Source organism: Alosa pseudoharengus, unplaced genomic scaffold (genome assembly GCF_046254945.1).
Source record: "Alosa pseudoharengus isolate Yale_2024_CS ecotype anadromous, Long Island Sound unplaced genomic scaffold, YU_APseudo_1.1 YU_APseudo_1.1_scf_18, whole genome shotgun sequence".
In the NCBI taxonomy this organism is placed as follows: domain Eukaryota; kingdom Metazoa; phylum Chordata; class Actinopteri; order Clupeiformes; family Clupeidae; genus Alosa; species Alosa pseudoharengus.
In genome coordinates, this window is record NW_027468650.1 from 35,641,568 (window position 1) to 35,664,112 (window position 22,545).

Below are 22,545 nucleotides of genomic sequence, written 5' to 3' on the forward strand. Positions count from 1 at the left end.
CATTACTTTGTGGTAATGTCTGAAGTTCTACCATGGACTCTAACATTTTTTGTGGAAAACATGCCTTGGTTACCTTGTTTCAAGCCATTCTAGTGTGGTATTGAAAGCCTACGCGAAGACAGCTCGATTTGCGCCAGTTCTCATTAATATTCAACGAGCTAAGCTGCTTGACTCTGATTGGCTAACAGCTAATAGGTTTCGTCCATAACACGACTGCCATTATCAACTAATTTTAGCTTCATGGCATGAACTTAGCTTGGCTAGCGAGTGCTAGCATTGTCCAAATGTGCATAAATAAAACCTGCTAGGCTAGCGAGTTCATTAAACCTGCACTTCCTTGAGTTGACAATTATGTTTTACTTACAGGCACTGGTCGTAGACTGCGATGGTAGCCTGTTCCAGGCTTCAACAGCAACCTTTTTGCAAAGCCAAATCCAAAAAATAAACTGAAGCCATTTGATCCTCAAGTCTGGGTTCTTGGGCAAAATGCATTGTTGGGGGCCAAGCAGCGAAGCTGCGAGGACCTCATTGTGTTTCTACGTTTTCCTATTATTATTGGGGGCCAAGCAGCGAAGCTGCGAGGACTTCATTGTGTTTCTACGTTTTTATATGCAATGGAAGTCAATGGCAGCCCATAGAACCGTCTGGTAAAAAGTTGGGAAATTTGGCACACTAATTGGGTACAGTCCCAGGATTCATGTCACCAAGTTTCATGTCGGCAACTCAAACCCTCTAGCGCCACCAACAGGCCAAAGTTGGAAGTGTGTTCACTCACGTAACTTTTGACCCGTAGGTCCGATTTTCAAAAGTCAGGTATCGTTGGAATCCTTGGACCAAGCCGAGTTCAACGCACCCTATGACGTCATTTTCCGCCATGATGGATTTTCCGCCATTTTGGATTTCATCATAAACACTTAAAATGTATCAGGGGTCACATACTTTCTCTGATCCCCACCAAATTTTACACAGATCATCTTCAGACCAAGCCTCACAAAAGTTATCACTTTTCGTCTTCGGAAGTATTACCGTTCGCCAGTAACAGCCAATCAAAATTTGCGGCGAAGCCACAAAACAGGAAGTGAGCTCATATCTCAGCAACCCTTGCATGTATCAAAGCCAAACTTTGTGCATGGACTCAGGACCCAATCAGGGGGACGCTCAAGAAATCTGGTGACCTTTGACCTCTAGGGGGCGCTGTAATTAAGAAACATGCCTTTTGGCCTGTAGCTGCTGTTGTGCTTAGAATTAAAACGCACTAGTGGTGTCTGGTAATACTGTTTGAAGTCCTTAGGCCGACCCAAGCCAACTTGTGATGTAATTGTAATTGATTCGGCCGCCATATTGGATTTAATCAAAAACATGAATAAGTATTCGCATGTCACAAATTTCAGCTGATCCTCACCAAAATTGGCAGAGACCATCTTCAGACCATGCCTTATCAGTGTATTTTTTCTGGAACAATTGACAGAAGCGTTCGCCTGTAACAGCCAATCGAAATTTGCGGCGAAGCCGCCAAACAGGAAGTGAGCTCATATCTCAGCAACGCTTTCATGTATCAAAACCAAACTTAGTACATGGTCCTCAGGACCCACCAGGAGGATGCTCAAGAAATTTGGTGACCTTTGACCTCTAGGGGGCTCTGTAATTGGCAAAAATGTATTTTGGCCTGTAGTTGCTGCATTATTCTGCAATGGAGGTCAATGGTAGCCCATAGAACCGTCTGGTTCATCCTGTTGATGCTCAAATAATTTGGTGACCTTTGACCTCTATGGGGGCATTGAAATCACAGCAAGCATGATAATATTTCAATCGATCTTTTATTTTTGATGTGAAACTGATGACAGCGAGCTCCATCCAGTTAATTCTAAAGTGTGCGTGCAAGAGTGGGGCAGGGTGGGACGGGCACGGGCGATTGCGGCGGTGGGTTGGCTGGGTGAGGGGGCGGCGACACAGCCCTGGTTCAGCCCCACAAAATCAGTTATGTTTTGATGTGAAACTTGACCTTGTAACTCAGCCAATCTTGGGTTGTATGGCATGGAACTTGCTGTGACTGCTTAAGGCTATATGTCTGATGCAACGGCATTGACTTACATGGCAAATCTGGCCTGCTGAGCTGGCCTGCTTGGCCCCCTCATTGCTGCTTGCAGCTATATTTGAAATTATATTTGTGCATATCGCACAAGTCCGTTGACATTCAGCCATCCTTGCATAGGCCTACGAAAACGGTCACAGAGCTAAACAAATTTTGTGGGCAAGGTCTCAACTGGGCGAGCTCATGAATAGTAATGAGCTCATTAATTCCACGTCAATCTGAAGAGCTTTTGCAATTGGCCTAATTTCTCCGCTTATTTCTTTTCAGTGGCTAGAGCTGACAGAGGAGTTGGCTGTTCAATTTCACATTCACGACATAGCACAAACACATATGGTACTAACATGTTTAAAAAAAATACAAGTAAAAACGGTTTTGTGTGGCAGGGCACCTTTAAGGCTTCTGTCACAGACAGCAGAGCTGTGGAAAGCAGATTGTATGGAACACCAATGTAAAATGGATAGTAGAACTAAGCATAAATATAGCTGCAAGCAGCAATGTGGGGGCCAAGCAGGCAGTTCAGCAGGCCAGATTTGCCATGTAAGTCAATGCCGTTGCATCAGACATATAGCCTTAAGCAGTCACAGCAAGTTCCATGCCATACAACCCAAGATTGGCTGAGTTACAAGGTCAAGTTTCACATCAAAACATAACTGATTTTGTGGAGCTGAACCAGGGCTGAGTGTCGCCGCCCCCTCCCCCAGCCAGCCCACCGCCGCAACCGCCCCTGCCCATCCCACCCCGCCCTTGCACGCACGCTTTAGAATGAACTGGATGGAACTTGCTGTCATCAGTTTCACATCAAAAATAAAAGATTGACTGATATATGATCACACTTGCTGTGATTTAAACACAAAGGTCAAAAATTGACGTCATAGGGTGTGTTGAACTCGGCTTGGCCCAAGGATTCCAATGATACCTCATTTTGCCATTCGGGTCAACAGGTCAAAAGTTACGTCCGTGAACACAAATCCAACTTTGGCCTGTTGGTGGCGCTAGAGCGCTTGAGGTGCCGGTATGAAACTTGGTGAAATGAATTATTGGACTGTCCCCAATTAGTGTGCAAAATTGTATAACTTTTTACCAGACGGTTCTATGGGCTGCCATTGACTTCCATTGCAAAATAATGCGCATCAGCAACTACTGGCCAAAATGCATTTTTGTCAATTACGGAGCCCCCTAGAGGTCAAATGTCACCAAATTTCTTGAGCGTCCTTCTGATGGGGTCGGAGGTACATGTACTAAGTTTGGTTTTGATACATGAAAGCGTTGCTGAGATATGAAATCACTTCCTGTTTGGCGGCTTCGCCACAAATTTCGATTGGCTGGTACAGGCCAATGCTTCTTTCAATTGTTCCAGAAATCAATGCACTCATCAGGCATGGTCTGAAGATGGTCTCTGCCAATTTTGGTCAGGATCCGCTGAAATTTGTGACCTGCGAAAACTTGTACGTGTTTTTGATTAAATCCAATATGGCGGCCGAATCAATTACGATGACATCACAAGTTGGCTTGGGTCGGCCTAAGGAACTCCAACAGTATTACGAGACATCACTAGTGCGTTTTAATTCTAAGCACAACAGCAGCTACAGGCTAAAAGGCATGTTCCTAAATTACAGCGCCCCCTAGAGGTCAAAGGTCACCAGATTTTTTGAGCGTCCCCTTGATTGGGTCCTGAGTCTATGTACTTAGTTTGGTTATGATAGATGAATGGGTTGCTGAGATATGAGCTCACTTCCTGTTTGGCGGCTTCGCCGCAAATTTCGATTGGATATTACGGGTGAACGGTTATAGTTCCGAAGACAAAACACCACAACTTTTGTGAGGCTTGGTCTGAAGATCATGTGAGTCAAGTTTGGTGACGATTGGACAAAATTTGTGACCTGTGAAGTTTTAGTTTCACTTTCACTAAAATCCAATATGGCGGAAAATCCATCATGGCGGAAAATGACGTCATAGGGTGCGTTGAACTCGGCTTGGTCCAATGAATCCAATGATACCTCATTTTTGACAATCGGGTCAACGGGTCAAAAGTTACGTGCGTGAACGCATGTCCAACTTTGGCTTGTTGGTGGCGCTAGAGCGCGGGAGGTGCCGACATGAAACTTGGTGACATGAATCAATGGACTGTCTTAAATCAGTGTGCCAAATGTCAGAACTTTTTGCCAGACGGTTCTATGGGCTGCCATTGACCTCCATTGCAAAATAATGCGCATCAGCAGCTACAGGCCAAAAGGCATGTTTCTCAATTACAGCGCCCCCTAGAGGTCAAAGGTCACCAGATTTATTGAGTGTCCCCCTGATTGGGTCCTGAGTCCATGCACCCAGTTTGGCTTTGATACATGCAAGGGTTGCTGAGATATGAGCTCACTTCCTGTTTGGCGGCTTCGCCACAAATTTCGATTGGCTGTTACAGCCGAATGCTTCTGTCAATTGTTCCAGAAAGAAATGCACTGATAAGGCATGGTTTGAAGATGGTCTCTGCCAATTTTGGTGAGGATCCACTGAAATTTGTGACTTGCGAAAATGTGTAAGTTTTTTTGATTGAACCCAATATGGCGGCCGAATCAATTACGATGACATCACAAGTTGGCTTGGGTTAGCCTTTGGACCTCCAACAGTATTACCAGACACCACTAGTGCATTTTAATTCTAAGCACAACTGCAGCTACAGGCCAAAAGGCATGTTTCTTAATTACAGCGCCCCCTAGAGGTCAAAGGTCACCAGATTTCTTGAGCGTCCCCCTGATTGGGTCCTGAGTCCATGTACTTAGTTTGGTTATGATAGATCAATGGGTTGCTGAGATATGAGCTCACTTCCTGTTTGGCGGCTTCGCCACAAATTTCGATTGGCTGTTACGCGCGAACGGTTTTAGTTCCGGAGACAAAAAGCAATGCATTAATGAGGCATGGTGTGTAGATGATATCTTTGAAGTTTGGTGTCGATCGGACAAAATTTGTGACCTCTGATACATTTTAAGTGATTTTGATGAAATCCAAAATGGCGGAAAATCCATCATGGCGGAAAATGACGTCATAGGGTGCGTTGAACTCGGCATGGTCCAAGGATTCCAGCAATACCTCATTTTTGAAAATCGGACTGACGGGTCAAAAGTTACGTGCGTGAACGCATGTCCAACTTTGGCCTGTTGGTGGCGCTAGAGTGCTTGTGGTGCCATCATGAAACTTGGTGATATTAATCATGGGACAGTCCCTAATCAGTGTGCCAAATTTCACAACTTTTTACCAGACGGTTCTATGGGCTGCCATAGACTTCAATGGCAGAGGAAAGATGTTGAATAATAACTAGAAAAGCATTTCCTGAAGGAAATACAGTGCATGAAAATGCAAAAAATATGATGTAAAATATCATACAGAGTAAAAACAAACTATATTGGTTGCTAGGTAGATGAGGTTTAATATAGTTGGAGTGACTGAACAGTTAAATAGGTGGATAGTTTATATGGTTAAATGATTTGCTTGGTAGATAAGGTTTAATATAGTTGGAATGATTGAACGGTTAAATAGGTGGATAATACTTAACTTAGTTAACTTAGCTAATGTTTTCATTTTTAGTAGTTATGCTAACTAGCATGTTAGCAATGCTAACATGCTAACTATGTTAACCATGTTACTTAGCTAACTTAGCTAATCATTTTTAACAGTTTTGCTAAAAATGCTAATTAGCATGTTAATGTATTAGCACGTATTAGCATTAGCATAACTATGCTAACCATGTGACTTAGCATTTTTAGCAAAACTGCTAAAAATGATTAGCTAACTAGCATGCTAGCATGCTAACTATGCTAACCATGTGACTTAGCTAACTTAGCTAATCATTTTTAGCAGTTTTGCTAAAAATGCTAACTAGCATGTTAGCATGCTAACTATGCTAACCATGTTACTTAGCTAACTTAGCTAATCATTTTTAGCCGTTTTATAAAAAATGCTAACTAGCATGCTAACACCCTAGCATGCTAACTATGCTAACCACGTGACTTAGCTAACTTAGCTAATCGTTTTTAGCAGTTTTGCTAAAAATGCTAACTAACATGCTAACTATGCTAACCAAGTTACTTAGCTAACTTAGCTAACTAGCTACAGTGGGTAGGAGTCCTAGTTGATGACAAGTAACAGTTACAATAGCTGAACAGTTAAAAAGTTCAATAGTTTAAAGGGTTAAATTGTTTAACAGTGAAATATTGTAGTGAGGACTTTTATTTTGAAACAGTTTTTGGCAGAGGAAGCAGTTGGACAGGATGTGTAGTCTTAATAGGGCCAGTTTGTATGCTTAAAGCCTGAGACTGGCAGTTGATGCAGCTGGCCCGAACACCTGCCATAGGATTCTAATTGCTTAACGGCAGTCTTAATAGAGCCATATTGTATGCTTAAAGCCTGAGACAGAGTATATAGTTTAAAAGTTAAATGTAGATAGTGTAATGGATGTTGATAGACAGAAGTTGAATGGATGTTGATAGGCAGATTGTTTAATGGATGTTGATGGATAGTTTAATGGGTGGATGAGTGAATGGTTTGAAGAGGATGAATGGATAGAAAGTTGGAGGAAATGTGTCTTATATCCTTGTAGAATGGAGAGACAGAGAGAGTTGGTCTAGTTCAGTAGAAAGCAGTTGATACAGGTGCAATCAGTTGAACTGATTCTTTGATGGGGCCTAGATGAGCAGCTGGAAGATGATACCAGGTGCAAATCAAGTTAATTAGTCCATTGTGATGTCATCAGCCCATGTTAAGTCTATGGGGAAATTTTGAATAGTTTTTTATTAATAGTTTAAAAAGTATAAAAGTTACAAAGATGAAATATACAAAGCCCCCATGTCCTAAGTAAGACCTACGCAACATAGTTTGAATGAAGTTTCTACGTTAAACGGTTGAAGCTACATTAACTGCGCTAGAAGAAGAAAAATAATAAGAACTAGAAAAGCATTTCCTGAAGGAAATACAGTGCATGAAAATGCAAAAATATGATGAGTTCATATGGTTAAATTATTTGCTTGGTAGATAAGGTTTACTATAGTTGGAATGACTGAACAGTTAAATAGGTTGATAATTGAAATGGTTAAATTATTTAGGCAGATAGTTGACGATAACTAACAATTGGAATGGCTCCAATGTTTGCTAGTAGTTATGCTAACTATGTTAAAGATAATAATGCTAACCAAGTAACTACGCTAACTAGCATGCTAACAATATTAAAATGTTAACTATGCTAACCATATGACTTAGCTAACCTAGCTAATAATTTGTATTAGTTATGATAACTATGCTAATTAGCATGCTAACATGCTAATTATGTTAACCATGTGACTTAGCTAACTTCGCTTATCATTTTTAACAGTAATGCTAACTAGCATGCTAACATGCTAGCATGCTAACTATGCTAACCATGTGACTTAGCTAACTTAGCTAATCATTTTTAGCAGTTTTGCAAAAAATGCTAACTAGCATGCTAACATGTTAGCATGCTAACTATGCTAACCATGTGACTTAGCTAACTTAGCTAATCAATTTTAGCAGTTTTGCTAAAAATGCTAACTAGCATGTTAACAAGCTAGCATGCTAACATGCTAACTATGCTAACCATGCTAACTAGCTACAGTGGGTAAGAGTCATAGTTGATGACAAGTAACAGTTACAATGGCTGAACAGTTAAAAAGTTCAGTAGTTTAAAGGGTTAAATTGTTTAACAATGAAATATTGTAGTGAGGACTTTTATTTTGAAACAGTTTTTGGCAGAGGAAGCAGTTGGACAGGATGTGTAGTCTTAATAGGGCCAGTTTGTATGCTTAAAGCCTGAGACTGGCAGTTGAGATCCAGGTGGCCCGAACACCTGCCATAGGATTCTAATTGCTTAACGGCTCTATTGTGATGTCATCAGCCCATGTTAAGTCTATGGGGAAATTTTGAACAGTTTTTAATTAATAGTTTAAAAAGTATAAAAGTTACAAAGATGAAAAATACAAAGCCCACATGTCGTAAGTAAGACCTACGCAACGCAGTTTGAATGAAGTTTCTACGTTAAACGGTTGAAGCTGCATTAACTGCGTTAGAAGAAGAAGAAGAAGCCTAGGAAGAACAGTACAGTGCATTTTCATGCACTATAACTAGAAAAGCATTTCCTGAAGGAAATACAGTGCATGAAAATGCAAAAATATGATGAGTTCATATGGTTAAATTATTTGCTTGGTAGATAAGGTTTAATATAGTTGGAATGACTGAACAGTTAAATAGGTTGATAATTGAAATGGTTAAATTATTTAGGCAGATAGTTGACGGTTGGAATGTCTCCAATGTTTGCTAATAGTTATGCTAACTATGTTAACAAAGATAATAATGTTAACCAAGTTACTATACTAACTAGCATGCTAGCATGCTAACTATGTTAACAATGTTACTTAGCTAATCATTTTTAGCAGTTATGCTAACTATGCTAACTAGCATGTTAGCATGCTAACTATGCTAACCATGTGACTTAGCTAAGTTAGCTAATCATTTTTAGCAGTTTTGTTAAAAATGCTAACTAGCATGCTAACATGTTAGCATGCTAAGTATGCTAACCATATGATTTAGCTAAGTTAGCTAATCATTTTTAGCAGTTTTGTTAAAAATGCTAACTAGCATGCTAACATGTTAGCATGCTAACTATGCTAATCATGTGACTTAGCTAACTTAGCTAATCATTTTTAGCAGTTTTACAAAAAATGCTAACTAGCATGCTAACATGCTAACTATGTTAACCATGCTAACTAGCTACAGTGGGTAGAAGTCATAGTTGATGACAAGTAACAGTTACAATGGCTAAACAGTTAAAAAGTTCAGTCGTTTAAAGGGTTAAATTGTTTAACAGTGAAATATTGTAGTGAGGACTTTTATTTTGAAACAGTTTTTGGCAGAGGAAGCAGTTGGACAGGATGTGTAGTCTTAATAGGGCCAGTTTGTATGCTTAAAGCCTGAGACTGGCAGTTGATGCAGCTGGCCCGAACACTTGCCATAGGATTCTAATTGCTTAACGGCAGTCTTAATAGAGCCATATTGTATGCTTAAAGCCTGAGACAGAGTATATAGTTTAAAAGTTAAATGTAGATAGTGTAATGGATGTTGATAGACAGAAGTTGAATGGATGTTGATAGGCAGATTGTTTAATGGATGTTGATGGATAGTTTAATGGGTGGATGAGTGAATGGTTTGAAGAGGATGAATGGATAGAAAGTTGGAGGAAATGTGTCTTATATCCTTGTAGAATGGAGAGACAGAGAGAGTTGGTCTAGTTCAGTAGAAAGCAGTTGATACAGGTGCAATCAGTTGAACTGATTCTTTGATGGGGCCTAGATGAGCAGCTGGAAGATGATACCAGGTGCAAATCAAGTTAATTAGTCCATTGTGATGTCATCAGCCCATGTTAAGTCTATGGGGAAATTTTGAATAGTTTTTTATTAATAGTTTAAAAAGTATAAAAGTTACAAAGATGAAATATACAAAGCCCCCATGTCCTAAGTAAGACCTACGCAACATAGTTTGAATGAAGTTTCTACGTTAAACGGTTGAAGCTACATTTACTGCGCTAGAAGAAGAAAAATAATAAGAACTAGAAAAGCATTTCCTGAAGGAAATACAGTGCATGAAAATGCAAAAATATGATGAGTTCATATGGTTAAATTATTTGCTTGGTAGATAAGGTTTACTATAGTTGGAATGACTGAACAGTTAAATAGGTTGAAAATTGAAATGGTTAAATTATTTAGGCAGATAGTTGACGATAACTAACAGTTGGAATGGCTCCAATGTTTGCTAGCAGTTATGCTAACTATGTTAACAAAGATAATAATGCTAACCAAGTAACTATGCTAACTAGCATGTTAACAATGTTAAAATGTTACCTATGCTAACCATATGACTTAGTTAACCTAGCTAATCATTTTTATTAGTTATGATAACTATGCTAATTAGCATGCTAACATGCTAATTATGTTAACCATGTTACTTAGCTAACTTAGCTAATCATTTTAGCAGTTTTGTAAAAAATGCTAACTAGCATGTTAACATGCTAGCATGCTAACTATGCTAACCATGTGACTTAGCTAACTTAGCTAATCATTTTTAGCAGTTTTGAAAAAAATGCTAACTAGCATGCTAACATGCTAGCATGCTAACTATGCTAACCATGTGACTTAGCTAACTTAGCTAATCATTTTTAGCAGTTTTGTAAAAAATGCTAACTAACATGCTAACATGTTAGCATGCTAACTATGCTAACCATGTGACTTAGCTAACTTAGCTAATCATTTTCAGCAGTTTTGCTAAAAATGCTAACTAGCATGCTAACATGCTAGCATGCTAACTATGCTAACCATGTGACTTAGCTAACTTAGCTAATCATTTTTAGCAGTTTTGCTAAAAATGCTAACTAGCATGCTAACTAGCATGCTAGCATGCTAACTATGCTAACCAAGTTACTTAGCTAACTTAGCTAACTAGCTACAGTGGGTAGGAGTCATAGTTGATGGCAAGTAACAGTTACAATGGCTGAACAGTTAAAAAGTTCAGTAGTTTAAAGGCTTAAATTGTTTAACAGTGAAATATTGTAGTGAGGACTTTTATTTTGAAACAGTTTTTGGCAGAGGAAGCAGTTGAACAGGATGTGTAGTCTTAATAGGGCCAGTTTGTATGCTTAAAGCCTGAAAGTGGCAGTTGATCCAGGTGGCCCGAACACCTGCCACAGGATTCTAATTGCTGTGATGTCATAAAGGGCAATGTTAAGTCAATGGGGAAATTTTGATAGTTTTTAATTAATAGTTTAAAAAGTATAAAAGTTACAAAGATGAAAAATACATAGCACTCTTATCCCAAGTAAGACCTACGTAACAAAGTTTGAATGAAGTTTCTACGTTAAACGGTTGAAGCTGCATTAAATGCGTTAGAAGAAGAAGAAGAATAAGAAGAAGCCTAGGAAGAACAGTACAGTGCATTTTCATGCACTGTAACTAGAAAAGCATTTCCTGAAGGAAATACAGTGCATGAAAATGCAAAAATATGATGAGTTCATATGGTTAAATTATTTGCTTGGTAGATAAGGTTTACTATAGTTGGAATGACTGAACAGTTAAATAGGTTGATAATTGAAATGGTTAAATTATTTAGGCAGATAGTTGACGATAACTAACAATTGGAATGGCTCCAATGTTTGCTAGTAGTTATGCTAACTATGTTAAAGATAATAATGCTAACCAAGTAACTACGCTAACTAGCATGCTAACAATATTAAAATGTTAACTATGCTAACCATATGACTTAGCTAACCTAGCTAATAATTTGTATTAGTTATGATAACTATGCTAATTAGCATGCTAACATGCTAATTATGTTAACCATGTGACTTAGCTAACTTCGCTAATCATTTTTAACAGTAATGCTAACTAGCATGCTAACATGCTAGCATGCTAACTATGCTAACCATGTGACTTAGCTAACTTAGCTAATCATTTTTAGCAGTTTTGCAAAAAATGCTAACTAGCATGCTAACATGTTAGCATGCTAACCATGTGACTTAGCTAACTTAGCTAATCAATTTTAGCAGTTTTGCTAAAAATGCTAACTAGCATGTTAACAAGCTAGCATGCTAACATGCTAACTATGCTAACCATGCTAACTAGCTACAGTGGGTAAGAGTCATAGTTGATGACAAGTAACAGTTACAATGGCTGAACAGTTAAAAAGTTCAGTAGTTTAAAGGGTTAAATTGTTTAACAATGAAATATTGTAGTGAGGACTTTTATTTTGAAACAGTTTTTGGCAGAGGAAGCAGTTGGACAGGATGTGTAGTCTTAATAGGGCCAGTTTGTATGCTTAAAGCCTGAGACTGGCAGTTGAGATCCAGGTGGCCCGAACACCTGCCATAGGATTCTAATTGCTTAACGGCTCTATTGTGATGTCATCAGCCCATGTTAAGTCTATGGGGAAATTTTGAACAGTTTTTAATTAATAGTTTAAAAAGTATAAAAGTTACAAAGATGAAAAATACAAAGCCCACATGTCGTAAGTAAGACCTACGCAACGCAGTTTGAATGAAGTTTCTACGTTAAACGGTTGAAGCTGCATTAACTGCGTTAGAAGAAGAAGAAGAAGCCTAGGAAGAACAGTACAGTGCATTTTCATGCACTATAACTAGAAAAGCATTTCCTGAAGGAAATACAGTGCATGAAAATGCAAAAATATGATGAGTTCATATGGTTAAATTATTTGCTTGGTAGATAAGGTTTAATATAGTTGGAATGACTGAACAGTTAAATAGGTTGATAATTGAAATGGTTAAATTATTTAGGCAGATAGTTGACGGTTGGAATGTCTCCAATGTTTGCTAATAGTTATGCTAACTATGTTAACAAAGATAATAATGTTAACCAAGTTACTATACTAACTAGCATGCTAGCATGCTAACTATGTTAACAATGTTACTTAGCTAATCATTTTTAGCAGTTATGCTAACTATGCTAACTAGCATGTTAGCATGCTAACTATGCTAACCATGTGACTTAGCTAAGTTAGCTAATCATTTTTAGCAGTTTTGTTAAAAATGCTAACTAGCATGCTAACATGTTAGCATGCTAAGTATGCTAACCATATGATTTAGCTAAGTTAGCTAATCATTTTTAGCAGTTTTGCTAAAAATGCTAACTAGCATGCTAACATGTTAGCATGCTAACTATGCTAACCATGTGACTTAGCTAACTTAGCTAATCATTTTTAGCAGTTTTACAAAAAATGCTAACTAGCATGCTAACATGCTAACTATGTTAACCATGCTAACTAGCTACAGTGGGTAGAAGTCATAGTTGATGACAAGTAACAGTTACAATGGCTAAACAGTTAAAAAGTTCAGTCGTTTAAAGGGTTAAATTGTTTAACAGTGAAATATTGTAGTGAGGACTTTTATTTTGAAACAGTTTTTGGCAGAGGAAGCAGTTGGACAGGATGTGTAGTCTTAATAGGGCCAGTTTGTATGCTTAAAGCCTGAGACTGGCAGTTGAGATCCAGGTGGCCCGAACACCTGCCATAGGATTCTAATTGCTTAACGGCTCTATTGTGATGTCATCAGCCCATGTTAATTCTATGGGGAAATTTTGAACAGTTTTTAATTAATAGTTTAAAAAGTATAAAAGTTACAAAGATGAAAAATACAAAGCCCACATGTAAGTAAGACCTACGCAACGCAGTTTGAATGAAGTTTCTACGTTAAACGGTTGAAGCTGCATTAACTGCGTTAGAAGAAGAAGAAGAAGCCTAGGAAGAACAGTACAGTGCATTTTCATGCACTGTAATAAGAAGAAGAAGAAGAAGCCTAGGAAGAACAGTAGAGTGCATTTTCATGCACTCTAATAAGAAGAAGAAGAAGAAGAAGAAGCCTAGGAAGAACAGTAGAGTGCATTTTCATGCACTCTAATAAGAAGACTTGGAAGAACAATATAGTGCATTTTCATGCACTATAATAATAATAAGAAGAAGAAGCCTAGGAAGAACAGTAGAGTGCATTTTCATGCACTCTAATAAGAAGAAGAAGAAGAAGAAGCCTAGGAAGAACAGTGGAGTGCATTTTCATGCACTCTAATAATAAGAAATCATAGAAACACAATGGGTGCCTTCGCAGCTTCGCTGCTTGGCCCCCAATTAGCTAATTGGGGACAAAAGGACAGAAACCATTCATCATGGCATGATTGGAGAACCCTTATCTCTTGTTAATCATGCTGGCACTACAGGTGGCATGCATTTCTGTTTCTGAAGTAATGCAGCCAGGCAGCCAATCACCAGCCACTTTAGATCTCTTCACACAAGTGTTTTTTGGTTATCAGAATTTGGCACCAGAATATAATAAATTTTTCGATATATACAATAGGATTGGAGCATTTCGGTCAGTGTTGTAAAGGCATCGGCATTCGTGCCCAGCACTATGTAGGAACCATAGAGTCTATGGTAAGAACTGAAGTTCACAGGTTTTGCTCTCGTCTGTGTACTCCTCATTTTGAATTGGTTGCCGGTCATTTGCCGCTGAACCACGTCATAGCTCATTACCATATAGTTGCTTAACACGGCCAAAGCGCTGAAAAAGCAATGCCGACGGATGTGCAGCTTCTTGCCGCTGAGAGAAGCCGGCTTCCATTGAAAATTAGTGACTTCTGTAATTTTGAAGCTCAAGTCGGCGGCAGTGTGTACATACAGGGGGAGAGAGAAGACAGACGAGGAGGAGCAGTGAGAGAAGCAGCTAACAACTTAGTCAGCTCACTGTAAAATCATTCCTGTGATGAATAATTAAATACAATCAACACAACATATCTCTACATGGACATGTTTTATCCAGCATTTTTCTTGATTGCCATCTGTAACGGCGTGGGCTCGTTCACACCATCACATAATGAGGGACAAGAAACAGTTGTAAAGAATAATAATTTATTTAAAGAAGTGCTATCAAATCAGGTCAATAATATGTGTTTAGGGTATGTTGGTGCAATGTTGTGCGTGTATGGATGTGGTGAGCGTCTAGTAGATCAGTATCAGGATGTTGGCTGCAAAGGAAGGAAATGATCATAGAGTGAGATGAAGAATGATAGAGAGCGTGTCCGTGAAGGAAAGAAGTCAAATAGTGCTTATATGAAAGGAAAGAGTGCCCACTTGAAAGAGAGAGAGAAGCCCCCCACTGACTGCACTAGACCCATAGGGGTCGTGGTTTGCACCCAGGTGGGCGTCATACCAACTAAATGTAGGATGTGGTATTTTATTTTATAACTAGCGTTGGGCACCGAAACACGGTTCTAATATGGCACTGGTGCCGACGCAAACGGTAGTAACTGCATCGAATAATAATGTGGATTTCGGTGCCTCATTTCGGTGCTTAAATCACGTTTTTTTTATACAAGGCATCACTGCATGTCATGCGCCATCTCTAACGTCTTGCTCTGATAGCAGCACATCCAGATACAGTTAGCTAACATAAACACTGGATGTATAAACCAGAGGGGTGCAATACATAGGCGAGTGGACAGTGTTTGACAGCTTGCGTGAGCCCACGTAGCTTACTTTAAAGCGATATCACGAGCTCCTGTCAAAATCTAGCAGTGGGCCTTACATACAAGCAAAAGGCTATGAAACAACATCAACAGTATACGTTACACAATATCCTCGCTAATGCGCTAACTGGCATTTATTTGAAATGTTATCAGCAAGTTGTAAGATGAAAACATTATTTCACGGTGTGTTCTAAACAACATAATGGCATGATACTAATCTTTCATGTGCATGAGGCCCATATAGCATCACAATGAATATGAAGATCATGTTAAAAGTTAGCTGGCTTGAACACTGGGTAAACTTGAAAGCAGAGCTTACTTGTGTGTGCATCCATGGCAAGCTGTTTTAACATTTAAATGTATTATGCGTAGGAGCAATGAGATATTGGTAGTAAATTGAATATAATTTCCTAGGGTTTGAACATTTCATGTTCAAATTTGTCTTATCAATAAAAAAAAAAGCAATTCATGCTTTAGACTATTTTATTGTAAAAACAAAGTACCGGTTCCGGCACCGTTTTAAAAGTATCGATTTAGCACCGAAATCGGATAAAACCCAAACGATACCCAACCCTATTTATAACATCAAAGGTAAAATGGTGCCCTCTAATGGCGATGTTGTTCAATTGCATAGGTCAGGGGTGTGCACAGAGATTTTAGGCAGGGGCTCAGCCTAACAACCCACTACTTGCCCTATGACAACTCCTAATCCCCTTGGACAATTAATTTCCTACACTGGACTATTTGAACTCTCTGACACTAAATAAGATTCATGCATTATCATACTGGATATGTAACCATCCCACCTCCTTGTAACATACACCTCAGGTGGCTTTAAACACTATGTTCTTTTCGCTACACCTTATTAATTTATCATGTAAACAGACCTTACTGTTCTGTACTGACCCTAGGCAGATGGGTCAGGCCCTTGAGTTGTGGATCTGCTCGAGGTTTCTACCTACATGTTTCTCCAATTATAGGGAGTTTTTCCTCGCCCCTGTTACTCATCGGCCTTCTCTGATTGTTTAACACTCTGTAAAGCGCCATGAGACATGTGCAATGTTTTGGCGCTCTAGGTGCTCAAGCCCCCTTTGACGTTTAAGTGTGCACATGCCTGGCATAGGTGACTGACTGTCCTCATTCAGATTTCCTGATGTGGTCAAATTTGTATGAGCAGGCTCAGAGATTGATTTGTCCTGCTTAATTTAAAATATTTGGCATGCAATGGTAAAATATTAACACTCTTACCTCTCTCTACCTGTGCTCACAAAATTTAAATGTGCACACCTATGCTTCTTCCACATGCCCTGATGAAGGCTGAATAGTCGAAATGCATTGGCATGTAGCCACTGATCAATAAAGGCTTTTTATTTTTGTACAGCAGTGCCTCAATTCTTTTGATTTTTCTTTGTTAAGTATTATCTATTGGGTTAACAGTGCCAATGCATCATTGATGTTTGTGTGACTGGTGCTTTCTGTAGAAATACCCGCCACCCGAAGACTGGCTGTACAAGGAGGCCCGCAGGCTCTTTCTGGAACCAGAGGTGGTGGACTGTTCCACCGTGGACCTCAAGTGGAACGAGCCAGACGAGGAAGGACTCCTCAAGTTCATGTGTGACGAGAAACAGTTTAGGTAAGGCACCCTGGGAAATAAATACAATTGCCCTCTCATTTACAGATGTAATCCCTAGCAATCCCTGTCCTGCTTGTGGCCTTAATGTTTACTACAGATTTGAGCGCCATTATATCTACTAGTGCTGTGCCCATTCAAACATGCCATTCCTATAGAAAACCCGTAGCCCGAGGGATGTGACTCAACAATCTCTGGTAGCCTATAAGTAAGATATAAGCAGGGGTGGGTAGAGTACTGAAAATCTATTCTCAAGTAAAAGTACAATTACTCCCTTCAAAAATTACTTGAGTGAAAGTAAATATTCCTATCTGAGAAATCTGCTCAAGTAAAAGTAAAAAAGCACTTTGTTAATAAATTACTCAAGTAACAAGTAGTTGTTATTATTTACATTTTTATATTTTTGATGGCCCTTTAAGTAAGGCACCCTGGAAAATTAATACAATTGACCTTTCATTTACAGACGTAATCCCTCTCAATCCCTGTCCTGCTTGTGGCCTTCATTTTTACTACAGATTTGAGCGCCATTATATCTACTAGTGCTGTGTTCATACATGCCATTCCTATAGAAAACCCATAGCCCGAGGGATGTGACTCAACAATCTCTGGTAGCCTATTAGGAAGCAGTTTCACTGGTCTATGCAGTTATGTTGAGCAGACCAGAATATTGTTTTAGGACGGCTTAGGACAAGCAGCTGCTGGCATGACTGAAAAGTAGCATTAATGATGAGATAGTCAGACTAAATTAATTTTAAACCACATTTGGCTGATAGTTGGTTGTTGGGCCAATTACCTGTTTACGAGGACCCATAGGGACTGCCCCACACAGACGCGCGCACACTCATACACAGACAGACAGGATCATGCCTACCCTTAGTACATGCTTTATCAACCAACTAAGAATATAGCTTCGCACAATTAACTTACAAATATTGCATATAGCAATAATATAAGCTCAGATAACGTTGGGCTAAAGTTGAATTTGAAATCTCACACAGTGCCCACCAAACGAACTTGCAACATTGAATCATAACCTACTGCTAGCAAGCAAACCATGGTATATCTTGGCATGTACTCTTGGCCAACCTAGCCATAGCAAACATTGCGAATTTACTATTAGTACGTTACTAGGTTACCACAATAATCGACTGATAATAACAAACTCTCAGCTTACCTCAATAAGCTTTTTCAAATTAGACGGCGAGTTTTTGAAAGCCATTAGCTTTGGATGCTTTTTGGATACTTGGATGCGCAGAGCTTGCATCAAAGCATCCGAAAGGAGTTGATTTTGCATCCAACGATTGGCCAACCTAGCCATAGCAAACATTGCGAATTTACTATTAGTACGTTACTAGGTTACCACAATAATCGACTGATAATAACAAACTCTCAGCTTACCTCAATAAGCTTTTTCAAATTAGACGGCGAGTTTTTGAAAGCCATTAGCTTTGTTAGCTTTTTGGAGAGCTTGCAGAGCTTGCATCAAAGCATCCGAAAGGAGTTGATTTTGCATCCAACGATTTTGAAAAGTTCTTCCAGGGATGCACACGGGTTGGCTGGTCTTCCTGGCTACCAACCTCCTTGCTGGAGTGTGAAATGAAATGAAAGAAATGAAAACAAGCCAAAATGAAATAGAAGTAACGAGGCTATTTTTAAAATGTAAGTAGTAGAAAGTACAGATATTTGTATGAAAATGTAAGGAGTAGAAGGAAAGAAATAATTACTCCAGTAAAGTATAGATACCCAAAATTTCTGCTTAACTAAGGTAACAAAGTATTTGTACTTCGTTAATTGACACCTCTGTAAGTGACATGCCGCTCTGTCTGACACTCGTTGTCTAGCTGTGTGGCATTCTGAAACGTCTTTAAATTTGGGACCATTAGCCTATCGCTCTTTTCAATTTGGGACCTTGCAGTCGGAATTTCATTTGTTTATTCAAAGTCTCAAGTCCAAAGTAGCCTGGGCTATTTTAAGTGTCAGTTTTTACACATCATGTTTACGTCATTTTGAATAGCCACTGCGTACCCGTGTTTGGCGTGTTGTTCTGCATACAGGGAGTCTTTATTGTTGAGGTAAGACATGATAATCATCCAAATATCTTGCAGCCCTGATTCAGTGCTGCCAAAACTCCGCTTACCCTCTCTGTCTCTGGTCCTGCGCTATGCTGTGTGAGAGGGGGAGTGGCTACAGTAGAGCGGAGAAAGCCAATGTGTGCTTCTTTTAACGATATATTTAACGGTATCTTTTGCATTACTTATCTAAACAACGTCAAACTTGGCACTGCATTTACTCGTGCCCGTAGCAAGACTCCTGTGAAGTTTCCAGTCATTTATAGACAGATATACTATAATATAAGGTGATGTACTGGCAGCGTATATATTTTTCTGCTTTGCTAGGTGGTATTCTCACTCTTTACATTCTTTAAAAGAACTGTGCCCTTGGTGTAAAGTGGACGGCATTATTTCATGACGTGTGTCTAGCTAAGCATTGGATAAAACAATGATGTAGTCATCAGTAATATTCTAATGCAGCTAATGCATCAGTAATACACATTCATTTTCTTAGAATAAAGCAATGACTCCAGACTTTATTCAGTAACTAACATTTTGATGAGTGGTCGTTAAGCTGGTAGTACTCACTGTCATGGATGAGGAAGTTGAGGCTGACCTCAGTTCTGTTATGTGGCCTGTTGTGTCTGCAGTGAGGAACGCATACGTAACGGCTGCAAGAAGATCATGAAGAGTCGCCAGGGGAGCACTCAGGGACGTCTGGATACCTTCTTCACAGTGACAGGCTCACTGTCCTCCAAACGCAAGGTTGGTAACAAGCAAGAGGGAAAGAATGAATGTCCACACACTGGAGAACTACTCCCGAGATACTCCAGTGTGTCGGAGTAGCTCCAGAAGAGTTACTCCAGCGTGCAGACATTCCTTTTAAATATTCCCAACTGAGAAATCTACTCGAGTTATTTATTAACAAAGTACTTTTTACTTTTACTTAAGTAACAAGTTACTTTTTTTTGTACATTTTTATATTTTTGATGGCCCTTTAAAGATATACAAAAGTATCCTTTACGCTTGTTTGCTTTTCTCCTCCTGTAGGTTAATATAATCAAACACATTTTAACAGCCCAATTCAAATATATTTTATTTAATATACTTTAATATTATTTGACACACTTTTGTAGGCTATCTTGTCATAGCCAGAATAAGCATTAAGTGGCTATTGATTGAAAAGCAGTCACTGGGAGTGAGAGGGAGCGCGGGGGTTCTTCCAGTGTAACAATGTGATTCGTCTTGCTAACTGTGAGAAAGGCCACAAGCTCGCAAAAGTGGGACTGTAGCAAATAATACATAGAAACATCTGGGTTAACATTGGTGGAAATAAATAGAAACATCTGGGTTAACATTGGTGGAAATAAAAAGATCAATGCGGCTCCTAATTGTTGTGATAAAGTTAGGATCAGAAAGTAGTAAGGAATTGAAGCGCCGGGGGAACGGGACACGGATCTGCCAGGAAGAGAGATGACAAGAACTACTGTTGCATGGTCTGATATCACAATGGGGCTGTACGAGCATAATCTGACTGATGAGAGGAGCTTATTATCGATGCGAAAGTAATCAATACGGGAGGAAGTGCTATGGACAGGAGAAAATTGACCAGGTCCTTCATTTGGAAGCGTGGTTGTGGGAGCGAGCTCGTCACATGTCTACTCAGCCCACCTCATTCCCAGAAGTCCCCTCTCGTGCGTTACTTGTAACGCGTTACTACCCACCCCTGGACATTTCAGCCGTTCCCACTGGTCGGGGATCAAACTCTGTAAAGTGCCATGAGACATGTGTAATGTTTTGGCGCTCTATAAGTGAAATTAAATTGAAACCTTTGAGCTGAAGTATTAGTATACACACCCAAAATTGGAGATACTATCCTTCACCATTTGGTCATATGACTGCAAGAAATTTAAAATGATCACTACAAAGTTAACAACAGCATGGCTGCCGGCCATTGGCAAATGATGGCCTTTTCTTAATGTATCTGTTTGTTGACAGGAGCCACAACTGAATGGCTCAGCCAAGAAGAAGCAGAAGACTGGAGCGACACCTGGTAAATTTAAGAAGGGCAAATAAAAGAAGGCAGGAGGACAAATCATTGGAGTACATTCTTCTATTCCTTTTTTCTTAATTCTGTTTCACTCTTTCTTTATGATTCAAAGCAATACTGGCTGCAATATCCTTTTAATGAACTTGTGTTGATAAATGTTTTAATAAATAGTTTTGTGTGTGTGTACCTTGAATAAAGTTTGAGCGCGTATTTACTTGTAGATTCTATTCATTTTGTCTATGTTCACCGTGTTTTTTTGTTTGTTTTTTTCAGTTGAAATGATGATCCATGATAAGTGTGTATGATCAGAAAGGACAGTCGAGTATCTACAAGAATAGATGAGGAAGAAAAATATCTTTTAGACATGCTCTCATCTAATCAAATACTCAGGCAAAATATGTTTGTTAATGCTCAGTTGATGCAGAGGCATTGCCATTTGCAAAGTTTTAACAAGCAAATGGAAGAGGGGAAGCACAACATATTCACAATGATGATCAGAAAGGACAGTTTTTAGATATCTCCATCAGATATGCTGCCATAGACCTCTGAAGTTCGCCTACAAAAAGATCCCAAATATGGTACCCAGATCTCCTTATATGGGCAAAGATTGCAGGGGCAGCTTTTGGTTTCTTTTTGAGGTCTATAAATGGCTGACATTGTTTGCATAGTTTCAACATGCAAAAGTAAGTAATTGTTGACCTATTATACCCTTGCTACAGGTGCAAATTTATTTCATTGGCTCATTGGAATAACATTTTGGGGATGGTGGTGTAGAAGTTTTGCCCTGTGTCTCGAAGTCCTATAATGTGATGTTCATATGTTATAATAAATAATGCGAGTCATTATTGAGTAAGGATTTAGGCTACACAAATAATGATCCCTAAATGCTTTGGGTATTGGGCTTTTAAGTGCACAAGATGTATCCGACGAAAAGTCTTACTTTCACGTCATCCACTTAAACTTTCCTACTTGCTAGATTTGACCAATCTTCCATAGCCTACGTGCACAAGTAGTTTGAGTAGCACTGTTGCTCTTCATTATCTTCCTGCTTGTAAACATGTATTATTTCATGATCGCTAAATGTTTGATTCCTTTTAATGTTGTCATCAGTTAACTTTATTCAAATGTGCTTGTGATTAAAGTATGTCGTTCAGTTGTTAACGTTCGTAAATTGCGGTAGGGGGCGGAGAAAGGCGCTGTTTACCCGATATACTGCAGGGGCCTGTACTACGAAGCGGGGTTACTGGCTTATCTGGGTAACTTCGAGAGTAACTTGATCACGTGTGGCGTAACTTCCCGATTAACCCGTACTACAAAAGGTGGATAGGTTTTAACCGACCCAGATAGCAAGCAGAGGTTGGCCCAACGTTGGTAATAGTTGGCAATGGTTGGCAGCGTCAAGAGTTGGAATTCCAACGTTGGGCCAACATTGAACCAATGTCAGCTGCCCAACCAAGAATATCAAATTGCAATTGGTTGGGCAGCTGACGTTGGGTCAGTGTTGGCCCAACGTTGGAATTACACCTGTGTTTTTAACAGACCCTTACAAAAATGAAATATTTTCACCATTTTCTGCATGAGCGTATAGCTATCGGTAAACTTCAACTGCTTATGGGCCCTGGTCAATCCTGTTTTTTTTTTCTCATTTTGTT

The 22,545-nt window shown here is 39.3% G+C and overlaps 1 protein-coding gene across 2 annotated transcripts in view; it reads left to right on the top strand.

The window, feature by feature from the left end:
* fen1 (flap structure-specific endonuclease 1) overlaps positions 1–20,931 on the top strand; it is a 36,452-nt gene extending 15,521 nt beyond the window's left edge. For both annotated transcript variants that reach the window (XM_076291077.1, XM_076291078.1), the window contains exons 10-12: positions 16,644–16,795; positions 19,494–19,608; positions 20,842–20,931. In XM_076291077.1, the coding sequence (XP_076147192.1) occupies positions 16,644–16,795; positions 19,494–19,608; positions 20,842–20,919 (345 nt within the window). In that variant the 3' untranslated portion in view covers positions 20,920–20,931. The remainder of the gene's footprint in view (positions 1–16,643; positions 16,796–19,493; positions 19,609–20,841) is intronic.
* The last annotated feature ends 1,614 nt before the right edge of the window (positions 20,932–22,545 follow it).